The sequence below is a fragment of the Epinephelus fuscoguttatus genome, linkage group LG1, assembly GCF_011397635.1.
Source record: "Epinephelus fuscoguttatus linkage group LG1, E.fuscoguttatus.final_Chr_v1".
In the NCBI taxonomy this organism is placed as follows: domain Eukaryota; kingdom Metazoa; phylum Chordata; class Actinopteri; order Perciformes; family Serranidae; genus Epinephelus; species Epinephelus fuscoguttatus.
The window spans coordinates 3,498,192-3,522,270 of record NC_064752.1 but is presented as its reverse complement, the minus strand read 5'-3'; the positions used below and the strand labels follow the sequence as shown (position 1 = coordinate 3,522,270).

Genomic DNA, 24,079 nt, shown 5'->3' with positions numbered 1-24,079 from the left:
ATGTGTATAAAGCACCTGTACAGGTGTGACCTCCACACAGTGATATTTGGTGATTCATGGTCCAGTATGTGTCCTGATTTTCCCATAATGCACTGCTTCCTGCCAGCTTTGGTTGAATGGGACTTATTTGAGGTTTCCAGATGATTTTGAGATCCAGTATCACTCACAGAAATGTATCCTCACACACGTCGTCTGTATTAACACCATCTGTCTTAATTTGTACTTGTGTATACATTTTTTTTAATAACAACATTTGGGTCAAATTTTGTGACAGTTTGTTTTTGTCAAACCTTCTTTTCAGTTTATTTATTTCTGTCGTGATCGCCATCAAAAGCGGCTCTCAATCCTCTGCAGAGCACGAAATGTTGGATCTTCTGCAAATACAACAAATTTTAAAGTTGTAGTCTGTTGTGATTTCATCACACAGGAAGTGTCTCAGCAGCTGGAGGCCACTTTGTCCAACAGTTTTTAATGAGAATTATTTATTCTATTTTATTACCTCCACCAAGGAGGTTATGTTTTCGCCGGCGTTGGTCTGTTTGTTTGTTTGTTTGTCTGCAAAATAACTCAAAAAGTTATGAATGGATTGTGATGAAATTTTCAGGAAAGGTGGATAATGGGACAAGGAGCAGATGATACAATTTTGGTGGTGATCGGTTGAAGCAAAGTGGATACAATAATAAATAAATCTATGGTCTGACAGCCTCAGCAGCAATTAAGACGGTGAAAATAGCGCCATCCAGTGGCCGGACAGCACGTCTTGTTCTACTTGCTAAATATTGTTGTAATTCTAACGTTGAAATTAATGTTCTGTGTTGAAAAAAAAAGAAAGTGAAAAATACAAAAAACATTATATTCTGTGTTGGTACAAAATAAAAATGAAATAAATACACCACAGTGTCTCCATGGTGACGGCATATATAACCTCATAATGATAGTGATGCAAATAACCTCACTGTGATGCAGGCTGCAAAATCTGATGCAGAGGGGGAGGGAATATCACCTACTTGGCGGAGGTCTGCACTGAGTGCTTTTCTAGTTTTATATTTTTATTTAGACGTTTATTGATCAGGGACAAATGCATTAAACATTATTTCATATAAAATATAAAACAGATGTCGTGCATACAAGTTTACAAGAAACTTTTTGTCACTGTTTTTGCTGCACGCCGCATGTGTGTCTGCGCTCTAGGCGCCTGGTGTTTTTGCTGCAGTGCTCTGAACTCCTCAAGTTGAAAAGAAAGAAAAGCGCTCCACGCCATGTCTGCTTTTCCCCATTGTCCAGTGGGATGATGTGAGAGGCGGGGCTTCTGTGGTGGTCACAACAACCAGTTTACAGTTGGTAACCAATGGAGGAGAAACTGGTGGTAGTGGTTGCTGGATACCCAGAGCTATACGACTTTACAAAGCACAGTTAGCACCATCTGAATAGAAAACAGCAGATAAGTGCAGTACTGTAAACGTCCATGATGGAGGAGAAGCTCCTGGACCAACTGGTGGTACTCCCCATGATCCAGCCTCTTTTTTAGGGTCTCATGTACCCACACAGATCTCTGTTTATCTGCTGACAGCCTCTCACCCTCAACCAGAGCTACAGATAGCACCCTCTGCCTCAACATGGCAGCAGCTACACACTGATTACTGCAGGATACACAACTGTAGACTGATCACACAGGAAGGTTAGGGTGACGAGGTGATGGGCTGGTTGCCTGGCAACAATAAAAAGGTGCAGCAGGTGTTTTTACTGATTCAGAAACATCTGCTGTTGTTCCTTGTGAACCTCAACATGAGCTTATTTGACCTTTAATTCAGTCCAACTTCGGTCTTAATTTTCCTTTCGCCTTTTCAAAACCTATTTTGTACCATGTGGCGCTCCGTAGGGTGAGAGGCGTTGACTGTTGTGGTAGAAATTAGCCTTGCAGTCGGGCCAGCTGTCTGTGACACTGTTGGTCTTCATCAGTGTGAATAAAGTCCGGACGCGAGCGGGTCACAGCTGCACGAGAGGCTCGTCTCTACAGGACGAACAGGTACGTCAGGCTCTTACCTGTTAGCTCTTAGCTGTTAGCTCTTAGCTGTTAGCTCTTAGCTGCTAGCTGTTAGCTGTTAGCTGCTGCTTAGCAAAACACTAATGTGTCTCCTGTCAGTGAGCCGTTAGCCAGCCGGCTACATGTAGCCTCTGCAGCTGTGTGATGAGTTAAACTGTGACGGAATGTTCCTTTAATTCAGCTCATCTCGATCCTCTTTAGCGTTTTATAGAAAGACACCGGGTTTGACTGCTGGAGGAAGCTAACTGTGGCTAACGTTAGCACCATGTACAGACACTGTTTGTCTTAGCTTCTGTGGCTACATGCTAATGTTGTTTATTAATGTGTGTACAAGTACACACTGTGCACTTGTTTCAGGCACACAGCAAGTACTCACTACTGACATACCTACTGGAGTAAAAGTACTCGAGTATTCTCAGCTGCATGTAGTTAGTTACATCGTTATATTTTGTAGATCAAGGGGCAGTTCTTGGATATTCCTCCACCTGTTTCTCTGCAGTGTTTGGATCAGGTGTCCAGGTGTCCAGGTGACTCCAGAGGACAGTATGAGCTCTAAAGGAGGCGGCACCGCTCTGACTCGCCGCAACTACAGACTGGCCTCAGACACAGATAAACCCAGAAGTACAGGTATGAACCTGCTGCTGTGCTCTGAGGACACAAGAAGGGACACAGGTGGAGAGACACACACAGAGACACACACAGACACTCAGAGACACACACAGAGACACACACAGAGACACACAGAGACACACACAGAGACACACACACATACACACACACATACACACACACACAGACACTCAGAGACACTCAGAGACACACTCAGAGACACACAGACACACACAGAGACACACAGAGACACAGAGACACACACAGAGACACACAGACACACACAGAGACACACACAGAGACACACAGACACACACAGAGACACAGAGAGACACACAGAGACACACACACACACACACACAGACACTCAGAGACACTCAGAGACACACACAGACACACACAGAGACACACAGAGACACAGAGACACACACAGAGACACAGAGAGACACAGAGAGACACACACAGAGACACACAGAGACACACAGACACACACAGAGACACACAGAGACACAGAGACACACACAGAGACACACAGACACACACACACACACACACACACACACACACACACAGACACTCAGAGACACTCAGAGACACACAGAGACACACACACACACACACACACACACACACACAGACACTCAGAGACACACAGAGACACACAGAGACACACACACACACACACACACACACACACACACAGACACTCAGAGACACACACAGGGACACAGAGACACACAGAGACACACACACACAGACACTCAGAGACACACAGAGACACACAGAGCCACACAGAGACACACACAGAGACACAGGTTGTCATGGACACACAGACACACACAGACACACACAGAGACACACAGACACACACAGACACACACACACAGACACAGAAACACAGAGACACAGAGAGACACACAGAGACACACACACAGACACACAGAGACACACAAAGACACACACACACACAGACACAGAGACACACAGACACACACACACACAGAGACACACAGACACACACAGAGACACACAGAGACACACAGACACACACAGACACACACACACACACACACAGTGCTTGAGACACACAGAGACACACACGACACACACACAGACACAGAGACAGGTCCTGCTGTTTGTCCCTCTGTCTCTGTCAGGTATCGTGAATGAGAAGTTGCTGAGTGACTACCTCCATCATGTGTTTCCATCCACCAAACAGGGACCTGCTGTGGCCTCCCTCAGGTAACACCACCCCACATGTCCTTCACAATAAAAGCTTCCCACTGGCCTTTTATTTTGACGGTGTTACAGGAAGTGCGGTGTTTTGATTACACAGCTCCGCGGCTGGAGACATTATGTCCTCGGGTTGTCTCTGGTGGAGACTGGTGGGCGGAGTCACAGGAGCAGGGCAGACTGGTGGGCGGAGTCATACAGGGACGGGGTAGACTGGTGGGCGGAGTCATACAGGGACGGGGTAGACTGGTGGGCGGAGTCACTTAGCGGCGGTGACTGTAGTCTGTATTCGTCAGTAAAACAAGACGTGCTGCAGGTTCAGAGCAGCTCAGACAGAAACAGCTGCAGTCAGCTGATCTCACATCTCCAGTGCTTGATTTGTGCCGGAATGTACTGGAACATCTGCCTCAGGATCTTTCAGAACAGGTCCTGTGATACTACAGAGGCTGTGTTAATTTTACAATGTGTGTGACTCCAGGTCCAGCGTAACTTCCTGTCACCAGGACGCCATGAAATGTCTCAGCATGTAGTGAGACAGACTGTGTGATGAGAGGCACAGGGCTGTGTGTGTGTGTGTGTGTGAGTCTGTTCAGTTAAAGCTCTGTTCAATACACACTCTACTCTGTGAACTGTGTCCCCTCCTCCCTCGTAGTCCAGCAGGGGTCTCTGTCTCTTGGCGAGGGTCAGGTGGGGGCGTTGGCAGCAGGTTGAGTCTCGTCAGCCACTCTGTGGTGAACGCCAACACCTCATAACGCTGGCGTCATACTACATCACATTTCTGTCCGTTCTAATGGTCACTGTCTCAGGTCAGGTGATTCTGGAGTCATAAAATCGTGTCATGAGTTTGCCGACAGACGTGATGATCCACCTCACACACACACACACAGGGACTGTTCTTTACTTGTCAGGGGAGGAGGGTGGCTGGTTGATTTTTATTTTATTTATTTATTTTATTTTGATCCCCCCTATGTTAATCACTTATTGATGCTGTTTTTGAAGTATGAATAAGTCAATAAGTAATTTATTCCATTGAAATATCATTGATGTATTATAGAAAAGTGATTTATCTTTTTATAAATGACAAAAGGCACATCTGCCTCATTTTCGCTGTGGTATCATGATACTACTCAGAACTGTGATACTTTCACTGGTATCGTACCGTGGGATCCAGTTTTGGCACCGTGACAACACTAGATGTCACAACCATTCCATTCGGAGTCGCGCAGTGAAGCGGCTCGGGTGCCGCTTAAAAAAGTGCTCCCCCACTTTTAGGAGTTAGGGAGCACTGCTCTCTCAGAGGCCTAAAGTGTTCCCCCACTTCTAATTTTACAAATTAAGCACTGCACGTCTCCATAACTACGGGACGGATCGCAGCGAACGTGTCATGTTCCCCCTCAGCGTGAACTTCCTGTCACCAGGACGCTCACATGAAATGTCTCAGCATGTAGTGAGACAGACACATGTGTGATGAGAGGGACGCTCAGGGCTGTGTGTGTGTGTGTGTGTGTGTGTGTGTGTGTGTGGTACCCTGACCTAACCTCTTTCCTTCAGCCAAACAGATTCATGTTACCCAGCAGCTCTATACATAGAGACACACACACACACACACACACACACAGTCTGTCCAGTTAACCCTGTATTGACTCTGTACTGGGTGAACTGTGTCCCCTCCTCCCTCGTAGTCCAGCAGGGGTCTCTGTCTCTTGGCGAGGGTCAGGTGGGGGCGTTGGCAGCAGGTTGAGTCTCGTCAGCCACTCTGTGGTGAACGCCAACACCTCATAACGCTGGCGTCATACTACATCACATTTCTGTCCGTTCTAATGGTCACTGTCTCAGGTCAGGTGATTCTGGAGTCATAAAATCGTGTCATGAGTTTGCCGACAGACGCGTGATGATCCACCTCACACACACACACACACACACACACACACACTCATGTCATTAATCTCAGCCTGATGTAGCGTAGCAGCACGAGACCTCACAGTAAATGATACCAATATGTACAGTACCAGTACAAACAGCTCACAGTAAATGACACCAATATGTACAGTACCAGTACAAACAGCTCACAGTGAATGACACCAATATGTACAGTACCAGTACAAACAGCTCACAGTGAATGACACCAATATGTACAGTACCAGTACAAACAGCTCACAGTGAATGACACCAATATGTACAGTACCAGTACAAACAGCTCACAGTAAATGATACCAATATGTACAGTACCAGTACAAACAGCTCACAGTAAATGATACCAATATGTACAGTACCAGTACAAACAGCTCACAGTAAATGATACCAATATGTACAGTACCAGTACAAACAGCTCACAGTAAATGACACCAATATGTACAGTACCAGTACAAACAGCTCACAGTAAATGACACCAATATGTACAGTACCAGTACAAACAGCTCACAGTGAATGATACCAATATGTACAGTACCAGTACAAACAGCTCACAGTAAATGACACCAATATGTACAGTACCAGTACAAACAGCTCACAGTAAATGATACAAATATGTACAGTACCAGTACAAACAGCTCACAGTCAATGAAACCAATATGTACAGTACCAGTACACAAAGCTCACTGTAAATGATACCAATATGTACAGTACCAGTACAAACAGCTCACAGTAAATGATACCAATATGTACAGTACCAGTACAAACAGCTCACAGTAAATGACACCAATATGTACAGTACCAGTACAAACAGCTCACAGTAAATGACACCAATATGTACAGTACCAGTACAAACAGCTCACAGTGAATGATACCAATATGTACAGTACCAGTACAAACAGCTCACAGTAAATGATACCAATATGTACAGTACCAGTACAAACAGCTCACAGTAAATGACACCAATATGTACAGTACCAGTACAAACAGCTCACAGTGAATGACACCAATATGTACAGTACCAGTACAAACAGCTCACAGTAAATGACACAAATATGTACAGTACCAGTACAAACAGCTCACAGTGAATGACACCAATATGTACAGTACCAGTACAAACAGCTCACAGTGAATGACACCAATATGTACAGTACCAGTACAAACAGCTCACAGTGAATGACACCAATATGTACAGTACCAGTACAAACAGCTCACAGTGAATGATACCAATATGTACAGTACCAGTACAAACAGCTCACAGTAAATGATACCAATATGTACAGTACCAGTACAAACAGCTCACAGTGAATGACACCAATATGTACAGTACCAGTACAAACAGCTCACAGTACATGACACCAATATGTACAGTACCAGTACAAACAGCTCACAGTCAATGACACCAATATGTACAGTACCAGTACAAACAGCTCACAGTAAATGACACCAATATGTACAGTACCAGTACAAACAGCTCACAGTAAATGACACCAATATGTACAGTACCAGTACAAACAGCTCACAGTAAATGATACCAATATGTACAGTACCAGTACAAACAGCTCACAGTAAATGACACCAATATGTACAGTACCAGTACAAACAACAGTAGACACAGTGGAATTATACCAATATGCACATGTAAACAGTCCCCATTCTAGAATAAATGCTACCGTATGGAAACCATGCGGCCGGTTGGAGCTCAAATTGAATGGGAAACAAAGTCCAGTGTTCACTTAGCTGGGCGTAACTTAGCTGGGCGATGTCCGTGGATAGCTGCCTCCGTGAGAAGAGAACAGAAGGAAGGGAGGGGGGTATCACTGTCCGAGGGCTGCCGTAGAATGGCAACCAGGATGTCAGCCGACCAACACTCGCTACCCGCTCCCTGGTTGCTGCGATTTGCGATGCTGGCCAGCTAGGAATGAACTAGCAGTCACATTATTTTCATCATGAGATATTTAGGAAAAGATGCTGTCTGTTGCCTCTTTAAAGCACGGTGCAAAGTGCCACACAGAGGCATTTAAAATACGATGATTTGATTATTGACAGATGTGATTAATTATTTCAAGTGGCTCTTATAATAAATGCAGATTAAACTGTGCTCAGTTTTGACTGTTTACTGAGTGTTGTTTTAACTTCTGGACCATTCAACTGGTCGAAGCTTCAAGTCTTGTGTCAACATTCACAGTGCTCATGATGAAACTGACTTTACAATGTGCTTCTCCCGGTGTCAGTGTGGGTTTCCTCCAGGTGCTCTGACATGTTCTCCCTGTGTCAGCGTGGGTTTCCTCCAGGTGCTCTGACATGTTCTCCCTGTGTCAGCGTGGGTTTCCTCCAGGTGCTCTGACATGTTCTCCCCGTGTCAGCGTGGGTTTCCTCCAGGTGCTCTGACATGTTCTCCCCGTGTCAGCGTGGGTTTCCTCCAGGTGCTCTGACATGTTCTCCCTGTGTCAGCGTGGGTTTCCTCCAGGTGCTCCGACATGTTCTCCCTGTGTCAGAGTGGGTTTCCTCCAGGTGCTCTGACATGTTCTCCCCATGTCAGCGTGGGTTTCCTCCAGGTGCTCTGACATGTTCTCCCCGTGTCAGCGTGGGTTTCCTCCAGGTGCTCTGACATGTTCTCCCGTGTCAGCGCGGGTTTCCTCCAGGTGCTCTGACATGTTCTCCCTGTGTCAGCGTGGGTTTCCTCCAGGTGCTCCCACATGTTCTTCCTGTGTCAGTGTGGGTTTCCTCCAGGTGCTCTGACATGTTCTCCCTGTGTCAGAGTGGGTTTCCTCCAGGTGCTCTGACATGTTCTCCCTGTGTCAGCGTGGGTTTCCTCCAGGTGCTCTGACATGTTCTCCCCGTGTCAGAGTGGGTTTCCTCCAGGTGCTCTGACATGTTCTCCCCGTGTCAGCGTGGGTTTCCTCCAGGTGCTCTGACATGTTCTCCCCGTGTCAGCGTGGGTTTCCTCCAGGTGCTCTGACATGTTCTCCCCGTGTCAGCGTGGGCTTCCTCCAGGTGCTCTGACATGTTCTCCCTGTGTCAGCGTGGGTTTCCTCCAGGTGCTCTGACATGTTCTCCTTGTGTCAGAGTGGGTTTCCTCCAGGTGCTCTGGCATGTTCTCACTGTGTCAGTGTGGGTTTCCTCCAGGTGCTCTGGCATGTTCTCCCTGTGTCAGCGTGGGTTTCCTCCAGGTGCTCTGACATGTTCTCCCTGTGTCAGCGTGGGTTTCCTCCAGGTGCTCCGACATGTTCTCCTGTGTCAGCGTGGGTTTCCTCCAGGTGCTCCGACATGTTCTCCTGTGTCAGCGTGGGTTTCCTCCAGGTGCTCTGACATGTTCTCCCTGTGTCAGCGTGGGTTTCCTCCAGGTGCTCTGACATGTTCTCCCTGTGTCAGCGTGGGTTTCCTCCAGGTGCTCCGACATGTTCTCCCGTGTCAGCGTGGGTTTCCTCCAGGTGCTCTGACATGTTCTCCCTGTGTCAGCGTGGGTTTCCTCCAGGTGCTCTGACATGTTCTCCCTGTGTCAGCGTGGGTTTCCTCCAGGTGCTCTGACATGTTCTCCCTGTGTCAGAGTGGGTTTCCTCCAGGTGCTCCCACATGTTCTCCCTGTGTCAGCGTGGGTTTCCTCCAGGTGCTCTGACATGTTCTCCCCGTGTCAGCGTGGGTTTCCTCCAGGTGCTCCGACATGTTCTCCCTGTGTCAGCGTGGGTTTCCTCCAGGTGCTCTGACATGTTCTCCCTGTGTCAGCGTGGGTTTCCTCCAGGTGCTCCCACATGTTCTCCCTGTGTCAATGTGGGGGGGACAGGCTCCACCCCCCTGTAACCTGCAACAGGATAAGTGGAAACAGAAAATGAATGAATAAGTTAAAATCCTGGTGATTTATCCCAGTAAAAAGAGAACCAGCTTCACAGCACTGAAAACCCAGTTACCTTGCTAACTCCAAATCCTGCTTCCTAGTGCAGACCTCTGGTCCTGGTCTACAGAGATCACCATGTTGCACCGCCATGTTTCTACAGTAGCATAGAACAGACAAACCAAACAACAACAGACATTCATGTTTTCACGTCGGCTGCTCTGCAACGAGCAGCATCAGAGGAACACAGATTATTATTTTTTCTTTTTTAAACATGAAACGTCTTTCCTCAGAGTGTGTCCTGGTGTAAGTCAGCTGGTGTGTGTGTTTCTGAGAGGAAGAGACCTCGATTTATAATTCAGCTCCTCAACATTGAAGGAATTCTGACCAGGAGAAGTTTCAGCTGGTCGATAGACGACACTTCGTCTGGAACTTCAGTGTTGAAATATTGTTACTTAGTCGTGTAGAGTTCAAGTACAACGTTCGTCTCAGGCTTTAGCCACAGAACTACGTGATTTTAAAAAAAACAAACAAAACATGACAGAAGGTGACCTGATGATGTGTCTGCTCTCTCCTAATCATGCCTGTTGTTCCTCTTTATGTTTTGCAGGAAGCCTCTCGGTTTCCAGGATCTCAGTGCTCACCTGGAGAGATTGTTGTCTGAGGGAGAACCCACTGAGGACAGCAGAGGTAATTATAAAGTCTCCTCACCGTCTTTCAGCTCAGATCATTTACTCCATTTACAGATTCTTCAGTTTGTGAACGACTGAGACATATGATTAAATCTTATAAACTGTGATGTCGTCTGCTAAATCAGATTCATCCACTTTGAACTGAGGGTTTTAAAGGTCATCAGCTTCATGCGGTCGTCCTCTGACTGCACACAGAGATCAGCCTGATCGACTGTCCTGATGTCTCATGATGTTTAAATCTGTTTCTGCAGATCAGCCTGTTGAAGGGCGTCTGGGCCCTCAGCCCGTCGTCCTGGATCACACCAGCGGCTTCGAGGGACTTCTGTTTGTAGATGACGACCTGCTGGGGGTAAGAGGAAGTATTAGATATTCATCATTCAACACAACAGCAGAGCAGTACTCGGTCTGTTTACATGACGTCAGAGAAACTGATTTACTGCTCTTTATAAACCCCTGTAAACATGTCAGTGTGAGTGAAATGGTCCTGCAGTGAATGTGTCACAGTGGGACTAACACACCCAGATCATGTGACTCCTGCATGTATACAGCCAATCAGACCCAAACTGGCCGAGGCGCTCTGAGCATGCTCCACAGTTTCCGCCCCGGGCTTTGACCCGGAAGTCCAATAGCATTAAATGTGTAAGAGAAGAAGAAGCCGGTAACAACATGGAGAAATCTACATCCAGAGCCGTGACTTTTTGGACGGACCAAATGTACAGAGCTGTAAAGTTGTCCACCATGGTAGCAGTTAGCTGCTAGCTAACCGTAGCTAACTTGTTTGTCTACTGTTTGGTCTGTGACGTAATAGGTCAACAGGAAAAAGGTCCAATACTAACAAGCTGAAAGGGGGCATATCTCCACCTATCGTAGAGGAGTCGCACATACTTGCAAACCAGCTTCCTCCCACAGTCCAAAGACATGCAGGTTAATTGGTGACTCTAAATTGTCCGTAGGTGTGAATGTGAGTGTGAATGGTTGTCTGTCTCTATGTGTCAGCCCTGTGATAGGCTGAACCCTGCCTGTCAGCTGGGATAGGCTCCACCCCCATGTGACCCCAACAGGATGAGTGGTTACAGAGAACGAATGAATGAGTAACACATCTGATGTTTGTGATTTTTAATAGTTACACTTTTTGTGATTTCAGGTCATCGGCCACAGCAACTTCAGCTCCATCAGAGCCACCACATGTGTTTATAAAGGTAAATCCTCGCAGACACAAACCCCGCCCCATCCTCTGTCATCAGACCATATCAACACATATCTATATCTACATATAAAGACATGTAGTCAGAAAGTGAGCAGAGACATCTGAATAAATCTGTGAAACAAAAACAGTCCCAAACATTAATATTTCCATGATCACTGTCTTGTGTGAAAACAATATTGTCACACTGACTGCGTCTACATGCACACTAATATCACACTGTTATTCTGACTTTGATTCGGGTCGTGTCAGCATCATATTCTAGGTTGTTATTTTGAAGGTAACATTTTCAGATGCAGTCATGTGGGTTAGTCGGTATCGTTCAGGTTTTACGAGCATGTCTCGAACATGTAAACAGCACATTCAGAGTATCAGTTTGTGACACAGGGCCTCTCGTCTGCTTACAGTCGGCTCTGTGCGTTGTCATAGAAATGTTACACACAAACCAACTCGCCAGCAGTTTTTCAGGCTGGTGTGGAGCTGCATGCCCAAAAGAAAAACCCACATTTCATCACACGATATGATCAAATATCACAACACCAACCTGACAGTGAGGCTGAGTTCACACAGGCCGACAGAGTCCACCGTGACAGGAAGCTGTGAACAAATCTTATGATGCAAAGAGGCAGGATGACACAAGCTGCTCCAGCTGTTCCACTTTTATATGTGTGTGTATTTATAAATCTACACTCACTGGCCACTTTATTAGGTACACCTGTTCATGTAGACATGGTGAAGACGAGGTGCTGAAGTTAAACCTCATGAGAGGTAACCTTCACTTTTCTATGTTTTGAAGTGATAAAAGACGTGTTAAGTCCAGTTCAGACCGAAGATTCAGGACGAGACGAGTTGAAACAAATAACTACTGTCAACGCTCCGTTCTGTAACGTAGTAAAAAGTTGCTGGTTGACAGGAAGTGACCACCACCAGTTCCAAAAGATCGTCTTTATTGGATGTGTGAGGATTAAAATCTGCTCCTGATGATGATCTGAGTTAAAGTGTGCAGCTTCATGGAGTTACTCAGATTCACATAACTTTATTAAACACCCGTAGGTAGATTTGTTTTACAGTTTTTGGAGAGCAGGCATCCAACTTAACTAATTAAATGCAGATACTCAGGACAGACAGCACCAACAATATTTACATACACAAAACAGTAACAATAAAGTGCGTCAGGCTGCACACACCCACAGGACCCCTTCAGACCCACTGTGAGCTCGATGAAGAGGAGGATAACTGAGCTCCACTGGAGGGAGGCACCACTTCCTGTTACAGACACTGAGACATAAACATTTGTTTCTTCAGCAGAAATACTGTATTTTTTCGGAATAAGAGCAAAAACCTGAATATTTTGTGCATGTAAATGGATCATCGTCCACATGTATGACCTAATGATGTAAAACAACACGCAGAACATGGCCGACCGGAGCGGAGGTCACCGAGCTGATCTGAAGCCAGAGCCACTGCTGCTGTGGAGTCTCCCTTTAAAATCACTTCTGTCTTTATGTTCACGATAAACAGGTGGGACTTTGCTATAGCTGTGACCTCTGTGACAAGCTTCAGTCACGTGGGGCAAAAACTGTGGCTGCCAACCGACGATGTGTGGAGCTGCTGATCAGCTCAGACATCTGCATTCTCATTGTTCTGTCTGTGTGTGCAGGGAAATGGGCCTACGAGGTGCTGATCTCCTCCCAGGGTCTGATGCAGATCGGCTGGTGTACACTCAACTGTCGCTTCAACCAGGAGGTACGTACACACACACACACACACACACGTCATTATTACAGGCGTAGAAACAGTCTGTAATAAACATATTTAACATTTCAGTAACTGAGTACAACCAGAAACACAGTGTGTGTGTGTGTGTGTGTGTGTGTGTGTGTTCAGGAGGGTGTTGGCGACACTCCAGACTCGTACGCTTACGATGGAAACAGAGTGAGGAAGTGGAACGTGACGACCACCAACTATGGAAAGGTAAGCAGCGACACAGACAGAGAGGTCGGAGGCGGAGCTTGTTGGGATGATTGTGTGGTGCTGACGGCAGATTGTCTGTCCTCAGTCGTGGGCGGCCGGAGACATCGTCAGCTGTCTGATAGACCTGGACGAGGGAACCATCACGTTCTATCTGTGAGTAAATCAACTGTGGTTTACTGTTTGAAGGAAGGTTTGGGTGAATCCTGGTCTGCTCTCGCTCTCTCTGGGTCACATGTTGATTCAACAGTAAGTACTGGTTAGCTTAGCTTAGAGACTGGAAACAGCTAGACTGGCTCCGTAACACAGTCCACTGAGTAACATGTTATATGTTAGGGTGACCTCCAGCTGACCTGGTAGAGTGTTAGCTCTGTATAGGCCGAGTCCGTCGCAGCGGCCTGAGTTTGATTCCAGCCCGTGGCCCTTTGCTGCATGTCGCCCCCCTGAACCTTCATTAATATAGGCCTATATTTTATCTCCAAGTGCACGTCACACACTGAGCGAGCCGCCTGTTAATGACGCTGTGGGCTAATGGGCATGTAGCTACTTCCATGTTTCACATGATACGTCATGTTTGTAGTCGACCAATGAAGATGAGTTTACATATCACCTTGGGTTCGTCCTTCACCTTCTCAAAATGATCCCACACTTTGGATTTCCTGCCCGACATGTTATTAACTAGCCTGTGGAATAACCGCAGGTACCAGCCCTGGAGATTAACCTGACTCCTGTCTGACTGCTGAGCGTGGACACTTCCTGTGTCTGTCCTTTCAAAGTAAACTCACACATGCTCCAGTCATATAGGTTTGGATTTATTTTGACAAGGTGCAGCTCCTGATAGTTTCATGTTTGTTTTTGTGACTGAGTGACCTAGGGCTGGGCGATAAAACGATAGCGATATCTATTGCGATAGACACGTGATCGATATCAATAGAAAATACGTTTGATAAAACGTCTAATAAAACAGGAAGAAAATCACCATCCTGAACCGCAAGGCATTCTGGGGGATGCAGTTCCAGCGAGGGCTTCAGCCTCTCCCGGCGCTCCCGGCCCAGCTAAGCAAGTTTGGTTGCATGAACAAACAAACTCACTCACTCACTGCTTGTAACGTACGTAACGTTCCAATAACCTGTTGAGTGAGACGCACACTAGCAGTTTCATGTTTGGTTGCGCCTTCGTGCCTCGTGTCTGCAACTCATACCAGAACAGTGAAAGGAGAAAATAGGCTCGTTGGAGATGAACTGCGCCTCGCCTGGAAAGTAGACGAGAGCAGGCGGCCGCAGCGGGGGCGGTGACAAAAAGCTGCGGTGAAGTTGGACAGTTTCCCGACAGTTTCCAGCAGCCTTCAGTCCGTACAGGAAGTCACAGACACACTTACTTCCTGTCTGGAATGATGTCAGTTCATTAAAGTGATCAGACCCATATATCAGTTTGTTTTCAGTCTCCAGTTGTTTTAATTATGATAGATTAATTTATTAAAATGCTTTACAGGTGATCTGTAGTTTATGTTCATGGTTCATGAACTCTGCTGTAAATCAGCATCATATCAGTTTGACCTGTCGCCATGGCAACAGAGACTGAACACACTGAGTCTGACTGTAAGCTTCATATTTGATACAAGACAACAGCTTTCATTAAGGCTCAGTCAGACACAGTCAGGGCTTCACATCTGTACACATGTTAGTTTAAGTGTCAATATACAGTAGACTCTGTCTAGGAAAGGTCAGTTCGCCAGTTTGGCAGTACTTCGGATTTTATAATTAACCAGTATATTTATTTATTTGACTGTTTTTCATGGTTATGTTGACCTCTTTTTCCCCTGTGTTCCTTTGTTCATTACTGAGGAAAGGTTACATTTAAAATAAAAGTGTTTAAATTTAACATTTTTTTCTTCTTGTCCTTATTTCAAATAGGTTTTAAAAAATTCAATAATTATCGATATCGACTGATATGAAACACTTATATCGTGATACAGTTTTCAGCCATATCGCCCAGCCCTAGAGTGACCAATGAAATCTTGCAGACTAATGACCTTTGTGGTCGACTAACGTGAGGTCGACTGCCAGGGCGCAGCCCTAGTTATGTGTCTATTTTTTTGGTCTGGACCAGCAACTCCCTGTAGCCTCCACTGGTTTCTCAGAGAAATAAATAATCCTTCACATAAAAACCTGATTTGCCATTTTTACACTTCAGTTTTTGTCCTTATGCAACAAGATATGACGAATCAGTCACAACATCTGACTGTCAGAGAGAACGAGAAGAAGAGCATTTCACTAAAATGTCCAACAGCACAAACATCAGTGCCTCTGACTGAAAACTGAAAAGATCCTAAAATGAGAGAGAAACTGAAAACGATGATGAGGCCTTAAAGCTCCAGCGTGTACGATTCAGGAGGATACACTGTCAGAAGTCAGTTTTCTTTAGTGTATAATCAGCTGACAATCAGAATGGTTGTGTTCTTGTTCCCTCAGAATGAGCTGTTTATATCTACACAGGGAGCAGGTTCTGGTCTACAGAGATCATCATGTTGCGCCGCCATGTTTCTACAGTAGCCCAGAGCAGACAAACCAAACACTCAGTACGTGTACATGCACACAGTAGTAGCAAAGCTCATAGCTCAGCTCATCAGTCAAGTCGGCCTTCTCGTCTTGTTGCTGTGTCCTTTTTATTATCGTGCGTATTGAACTAGTTCTGGTTCTTGTTCAGAAACTCTTTTAGATAAATCTGCGTTTTGCGTTTTCCTTCCATCCATAAACTTCAAAATGTTTAGCTCCTTTAGCTGTCGGAGCATGACTGTAGTTTCCTCGTCCGTCCAGAAGTGCGTCTTCTACTTCTCGGTCGCCATGTTGTTTGTTTGTTTGTTTGTTTTGTGCATCAGCCTCTGTAGCTGGAAAATCCTCCGCAACAAGCAGCATCAGAAAGATACCAATGTTTTTAACACAAAGCTTGTGTCTTCTTCAGAGTGTGTCCTGGTGTGAATCAGCTGGTGTGTGTGTTTCTGAGAGGATGAGACCTCTGAGGATAATTCAGCTCCTGAATAATGAACACTGAAGGAATTCTAACCAGGAGAAGTTTCAGCTGGTTGTAATCTGTAATCTGTAATCTGTAATCCTCACTGACAGACGACACTAAATCCTCCTGAATCTGACACACTGGACCTTTAAGAACATTTTCAGATGCACTCAACATTTCTAACAGGCTGGAAGGTGTTTCATATGTTTTTCAATCACAGAGCATCTGAGTCGTTCACAGTGTAATTGAGTTTCCTCTGTCTGTGCTGTCCTGCGTCCCGTGTGTCCTCGTCTTCACGCTGTGTGTCTGTGTCCTCAGGAATGGTCAGTCTCTGGGTACAGCGTTCACCAACATTAAGATGGGACCGGGCGTGGCTTACTTCCCTGCCATCAGCCTCTCCTTTAAAGAGTCGGTGGCTTTTAACTTCGGCAGCAGACCCCTCAGATATCCTTTTCACACCAGACACACCGCAGCTCATCGTCACTGACGTCTTCCTGTTTCACACTCTGACATTGTGTTTATTTATTTCTGAGCCTGATGTGGTTGCAGGGTCTGATTTTTGCAAGTCTGCACTGATAAATACTGTACTGCATGAAAACGCTCCACAGAGTGGAAAATAAGAGTGTTGTCTCCCCAAAGTGATCAATATGAAAAAATAATCTTTTTAATCAATGTTGTAAAACATGCAAAATAAACAGGATATTATTATTAACATTCATGCTAAAAGAAAAGTGTCATTAGACAAAATCAAACACTGAAAAAAGTTCATTAGCAAAATAAGATTTCATAGTAATTCATTACATTTCAATAATCTCTTCCATTGTTTTACAAATTTTCAGTTAAAGAGCTGAACACAGAGACTTTTAAAGACACTTTTCTCTCTGGTCTCCTGCAGACAGAGGGGAGGAGAGTAGCAACACACGACTTGTTTGAGGGGGAGAAGAAGGTTGTCGGGGGTCATCTGTGTCACTGCTACTCACTTGACGGGGGACGGCCTGGCTTTTGGACCCACTGTAGAGAAGGTCCATCTCTGGCACAGCTCGGCGAAGCACGGTGTGTCTAAACTGATAATGGAAACACAAATCTGCGCAGCATGGCTTGACTCAGCACGGCAAAGAGTGAGTGGAAAAAGGGTATTTGGGGCCGCGCGCGTCAGAGTGCGAGGCAGTCAGTAACTTTTATAATTCAAATCAAAGTGTTTTTTACGTGTGCAGCTGGAAAAAGAATACGAATCTCGATGACCTGAAGGGTGCATCTAACTGTTTGCACTTATGTAGCTCCTTTCTACTCATTCAACCACTCAAAGTGCTGTTTTACACTATGAGGCACATTCACTCATTCACACACACATTCACACACTGCTGGCTGAGGCTGCCGTACAAGGTGCCACCTGCTACTCAGTTTTAAATGCACACATGCACACACACACACACACACACAAACACACACACACACCCAATGAAACAAAGAGACTTTTAAAACACCTGTCTCTTTGGTCACCGATGAAACAGCCATCGGGACACTTCAACATGCAGACTGGAGGAGCCGGGGATCAAACCGCTGATCTTCCGATTAGTGGACAACTCTCTCTACCTCCTGAGCCCAAACCCCACATCCATGGCGGTCACCGTCTTCCTCTTGGCACGCTCAGTTTAGGTGACGGCGTTACGGATCACATTCTCCAGGAACGCTTTTTAATGCACCACGGGTCTCCCTGTACATCAGACCGGAGATGCGCTTCATTCCATCATGGCGAACCAGACGGAAGATGGCGGGTTTGGTGATTCTCTGGATTTTATCACAGAGAACTTTACAGTGACACTTAGCGCCTCCTTCACTGAGTCCTTTTCCTCCTTTTCCACAGCCGCTCATCTTCACAAGTCAGTGTCTCTCCACTCAGTGATTCAACAGGTGAATATACACACCAGAACAAAGATAAAACATTTAATAATAATAATAATAATAATAATACTACTACTACTACTACTACTACTACTAATAATAATAATAATAATAATAATAATAATAATAAACCAAGGATGAAATCGACCGGCTGATGGTCAGACTAAAGGTTAAACCTGCAGGAAGACGCCTGCTCTGCTTTCTGTTGTGTCTCAGTATTTATGCATTTTCAAAAAGAACATCAGATTTTGATCTCCGTACACAAACCACTGCAGTCGAAGGTTCACTGAAAAGTTTAACTGTGAATGAATGTTAATATTTCTATATGGAAACAAGCTCAGTCCCATCACAGCCGACGGCAGTGCAACGAAGAGAGGTCTGGAGAGGAGGATGACAGAATCATAAACTGAAAACAAATGTTCAGCCTGCTCAGCCCAAAGTGTCCGTTTGTCATCTGTCAGCTGTTTTAATATATCTGTAGTTTCATATTTGCAGAAGGACGTCTTCAAACTGTTGTTTACCAGAAACTATGATTATAATATACGAAGGAGACGCTCAGAATAATCGTGTCCCCTCAGTGCTTTATTTTCAACACACAAACTGTGGCCTCACACCTGTGCACCTGTTCAGTGTTTGTCCTTAACCTGAGTGTGATCACGTACCCTGTGGACGGCTACCTGCCCCTCCAGAACCCCCCGACTGCAGACCTGCTGAAGGCTCACAAGCTGCTGGGCTACATGAAGAACGTCCTCTCCACCACCATCGACACACAGGTAGGACCAGGTGGTCTGTACACAGTTATGGACCAGGTGTTCTGTGCACAGTTATGGACCAGGTGTTCTGTACACAGTTAAGGACCAGGTGGTCTGTGCACAGTTATGGACCAGGTGTTCTGTACACAGTTACGGACCAGGTGTTCTGTGCACAGTTACGGACCAGGTGTTCTGTACACAGTTGTGGACCAGGTGGTCTGTGCACAGTTACGGACCAGGTGGTCTGTACACAGTTATGGACCAGGTGGTCTGTACACAGTTATGGACCAGGTGTTCTGTACACAGTTATGGACCAGGTGGTCTGTACACAGTTGTGGACCAGGTGGTCTGTGCACAGTTACGGACCAGGTGGTCTGTACACAGTTATGGACCAGGTGGTCTGTACACAGTTATGGACCAGGTGGTCTGTACACAGTTATGGACCAGGTGTTCTGTACACAGTTGTGGACCAGGTGGTCTGTGCACAGTTACGGACCAGGTGGTCTGTACACAGTTATGGACCAGGTGGTCTGTACACAGTTATGGACCAGGTGTTCTGTACACAGTTATGGACCAGGTGGTCTGTACACAGTTGTGGACCAGGTGGTCTGTGCACAGTTATGGACCAGGTGTTCTGTACACAGTTATGGACCAGGTGGTCTGTACACAGTTATGGACCAGGTGTTCTGTACACAGTTATGGACCAGGTGGTCTGTACACAGTTATGGACCAGGTGGTCTGTACACAGTTATGGACCAGGTGGTCTGTGCACAGTTGTGGACCAGGTGGTCTGTGCACAGTTGTGGACCAGGTGGTCTGTACACAATTATGGACCAGGTGGTCTGTACACAATTATGGACCAGGTGGTCTGTGCACAGTTGTGGACCAGGTGGTCTGTGCACAGTTGTGGACCAGGTGTTCTGTACACAGTTATGGACCAGGTGGTCTGTACACAATTATGGACCAGGTGTTCTGTACACAGTTAAGGACCAGGTGGTCTGTACACAGTTATGGACCAGGTGGTCTGTACACAGTTACGGACCAGGTGTTCTGTACACAGTTGTGGACCAGGTGTTCTGTACACAGTTACGGACCAGGTGTTCTGTACACAGTTGTGGACCAGGTGGTCTGTGCACAGTTATGGACCAGGTGTTCTGTACACAGTTATGGACCAGGTGTTCTGTACACAGTTATGGACCAGGTGGTCTGTGCACAGTTAAGGACCAGGTGTTCTGTACACAGTTATGGACCAGGTGGTCTGTACACAGTTATGGACCAGGTGGTCTGTGCACAGTTAAGGACCAGGTGTTCTGTGCACAGTTATGGACCAGGTGTTCTGTACACAGTTATGGACCAGGTGGTCTGTACACAGTTATGGACCAGGTGGTCTGTGCACAGTTAAGGACCAGGTGGTCTGTACACAGTTATGGACCAGGTGTTCTGTACACAGTTACGGACCAGGTGGTCTGTGCACAGTTAAGGACCAGGTGTTCTGTGCACAGTTATGGACCAGGTGTTCTGTACACAGTTGTGGACCAGGTGGTCTGTACACAGTTATGGACCAGGTGGTCTGTACACAGTTATGGACCAGGTGTTCTGTACACAGTTAAGGACCAGGTGTTCTGTACACAGTTACGGACCAGGTGTTCTGTACACAGTTACGGACCAGGTGTTCTGTACACAGTTAAGGACCAGGTGTTCTGTACACAGTTAAGGACCAGGTGTTCTGTACACAGTTACGGACCAGGTGGTCTGTACACAGTTAAGGACCAGGTGTTCTGTACACAGTTAAGGACCAGGTGGTCTGTACACAGTTACGGACCAGGTGGTCTGTACACAGTTAAGGACCAGGTGTTCTGTACACAGTTAAGGACCAGGTGGTCTGTACACAGTTAAGGACCAGGTGTTCTGTACACAGTTAAGGACCAGGTGGTCTGTACACAGTTACGGACCAGGTGGTCTGTACACAGTTAAGGACCAGGTGTTCTGTACACAGTTACGGACCAGGTGGTCTGTACACAGTTACGGACCAGGTGGTCTGTACACAGTTAAGGACCAGGTGGTCTGTACACAGTTAAGGACCAGGTGGTCTGTACACAGTTAAGGACCAGGTGGTCTGTACACAGTTACGGACCAGGTGGTCTGTACACAGTTAAGGACCAGGTGGTCTGTACACAGTTAAGGACCAGGTGGTCTGTACACAGTTAAGGACCAGGTGGTCTGTACACAGTTAAGGACCAGGTGGTCTGTACACAGTTACGGACCAGGTGGTCTGTACACAGTTAAGGACCAGGTGGTCTGTACACAGTTACGGACCAGGTGGTCTGTACACAGTTAAGGACCAGGTGGTCTGTACACAGTTACGGACCAGGTGGTCTGTACACAGTTAAGGACCAGGTGGTCTGTACACAGTTAAGGACCAGGTGGTCTGTACACAGTTACGGACCAGGTGGTCTGTACACAGTTAAGGACCAGGTGTTCTGTACACAGTTAAGGACCAGGTGGTCTGTACACAGTTATGGACCAGGTGTTCTGTACACAGTTAAGGACCAGGTGTTCTGTACACAGTTACGGACCAGGTGTTCTGTACACAGTTACGGACCAGGTGTTCTGTACACAGTTATGGACCAGGTGTTCTGTACACAGTTGTGGACCAGGTGGTCTGTACACAGTTATGGACCAGGTGGTCTGTACACAGTTATGGACCAGGTGTTCTGTACACAGTTAAGGACCAGGTGTTCTGTACACAGTTACGGACCAGGTGTTCTGTACACAGTTACGGACCAGGTGTTCTGTACACAGTTACGGACCAGGTGTTCTGTGCACAGTTACGGACCAGGTGGTCTGTGCACAGTTACGGACCAGGTGGTCTGTGCACAGTTACGGACCAGGTGTTCTGTGCACAGTTAAGGACCAGGTGGTCTGTACACAGTTAAGGACCAGGTGTTCTGTACACAGTTAAGGACCAGGTGGTCTGTGCACAGTTATGGACCAGGTGTTCTGTGCACAGTTATGGACCAGGTGTTCTGTACACAGTTAAGGACCAGGTGTTCTGTACACAAGTAGCCTTGCATCACCAGGCTCTCCACGTACGGTGAAGAGCCTGGTTTCCATTCACTCTGAATTTTGTCTGGGTTCTGGTTCCGGTCTAGAGAACGGATCCGGAATTCACCAAATTCACCAAAGTAAAACTTTAAATTCTGGTGCACCATCGATCTGGGGTGATGAGGGGTGTAAGAAAATCGATTAACTTAATGGCTTTGGCTTTTCTTGTAAATTATATTCTTTATATTAAAAAGTTTCACCGCATTTTTTATTAGCTTGGTGCTTTTATTTTGACGGAAAGGCGCATCCATCAAATTCCACATCCTGTCTCTCTCGCCCTGGTTCCGGTTCCTTACCAAAATGGCCCCAGACTATTGCACAGGCAGGACCAGGTGGTCTGTACATATGAATGACCAAGTGGTCTGTTTGTTTTATGAAATAAATAATTACTGTTTTAGATTCAGTTTCTCTAAACTTTTGTTGTTTACAGTAAACAACAGCCGGCTTCTCTTTGAAACAGTTTCTGAATCTGCCCTCGTGTTTCTGTCTGGAGTGGTGATGAAGTCAGTCGCCATGACGTCAGCTCTGTTTGATTTGAGCCTGTTGTGTTTTTGTTGTGGCTGCAGGAGGAGAGGCTGGTGGAGAAGGACTATGCAGTGTGGAGGCTTCATGGAGAACCTACAGTCCTCATCACTCTGGCTCACATCTTCAACCACTTCGCTCCTCTCATGGTGACACATCTCTGCTTCTTTGGGCTCTGGTAGTCGTGTGAAAAGTGAAAAGGTGTAGCCACCGTCTGACCATGTTCACATGGTTCGAGAGCAGGGCTGTAAAATGATGGAAATATTCAAGGGGAAATCTTTTCATGGGAAATAACAAAAAATAGGGGGAATAAAATGTAAATAACAGAGAATACAATCAAATACCAGAAATAAAATTTAAATAAAAGGAATTTATGTAAATATTGGGAATAATTGTAAATTATGGGATAAATATAAATAATGGGAATAAAATGTTATTTGGGAATAAATAACATAAAACAATAGGATAAAAATAATAAAATATTAGGATTAAAATGTAAATATTGGGAATAAATTCAAATAACAGGAAAATATCTAAATAACAGGAATAAATGAAAAAAATCAGAATGAATGTAAATAATGGAACAAAATGTAAATAACAGCAAAAAGGTAAAAATTGGAGGAAAAAAATTGAATAACAGGAATAAATGAAAATGTAGGGAATAAATGTTAATAGCATTTATTTTAGAATTTATTTTTTAAATTCATGTAAATAAAATGAATGAATGTAAATAACAGGAATAATCAGAATAATGTAAAGAACAACATAATAACAGGAACAAATGTAAATAACAGGAATGAATGTAAATATTGGGGAATTAAAATGGTAAAATGGTTTTACATCAGTGGATATCCTGGTTCATGTCGCTTGAATGATGAATGAATGAATCATGATGTGACTCGTGCTGTCTGATTAGAGTTCAGTCACTCTGGTTTCAGTCACAGTCTGTGTAGAGTTCAAAACTTTGGCTCCATCTGGTGGTTGAATGAAGAACCTCTGACAGCGACTCTGAGAGCAGCAGTAAAAACATTTGGCTTCTAACAAGCTGCACATTGATGGTGTCAAACAAACTGGCACATGTTGGAGTTAGTTACAGATGGCTGAGTGTGTGTTGTGTTGTCTCCATATTAGAGTAACAAGAGTATTGTTATTATTTCTTACAGTGTAAAGTGTACCTGGTGGAGGACGTGCTGATGGACTTCCTGTTGGGGATTCTGGAGGGAGGAGGTTCGGTAGATGAACACCCGCTCATACAGCAGCTCCTGGATCTGTTCTGGCTGCTGATGGAGG

The 24,079-nt window shown here is 45.6% G+C and overlaps 1 protein-coding gene across 1 annotated transcript in view; it reads left to right on the top strand.

The window, feature by feature from the left end:
• The first annotated feature begins 1,888 nt into the window (after nt 1–1,888).
• LOC125894629 (E3 ubiquitin-protein ligase RNF123) overlaps nt 1,889–24,079 on the top strand; it is a 187,704-nt gene continuing 165,513 nt past the window's right edge. Inside the window, exons 1-13 of the mRNA XM_049586178.1 lie at nt 1,889–2,026; nt 2,544–2,671; nt 3,811–3,895; nt 10,240–10,319; nt 10,573–10,670; nt 11,466–11,520; nt 13,186–13,271; nt 13,413–13,499; nt 13,585–13,652; nt 16,827–16,952; nt 19,069–19,183; nt 22,834–22,938; nt 23,953–24,078. Coding sequence (XP_049442135.1) covers nt 2,590–2,671; nt 3,811–3,895; nt 10,240–10,319; nt 10,573–10,670; nt 11,466–11,520; nt 13,186–13,271; nt 13,413–13,499; nt 13,585–13,652; nt 16,827–16,952; nt 19,069–19,183; nt 22,834–22,938; nt 23,953–24,078 — 1,113 coding nt within the window. The 5' untranslated portion in view covers nt 1,889–2,026; nt 2,544–2,589. The remainder of the gene's footprint in view (nt 2,027–2,543; nt 2,672–3,810; nt 3,896–10,239; nt 10,320–10,572; nt 10,671–11,465; nt 11,521–13,185; nt 13,272–13,412; nt 13,500–13,584; nt 13,653–16,826; nt 16,953–19,068; nt 19,184–22,833; nt 22,939–23,952; nt 24,079) is intronic.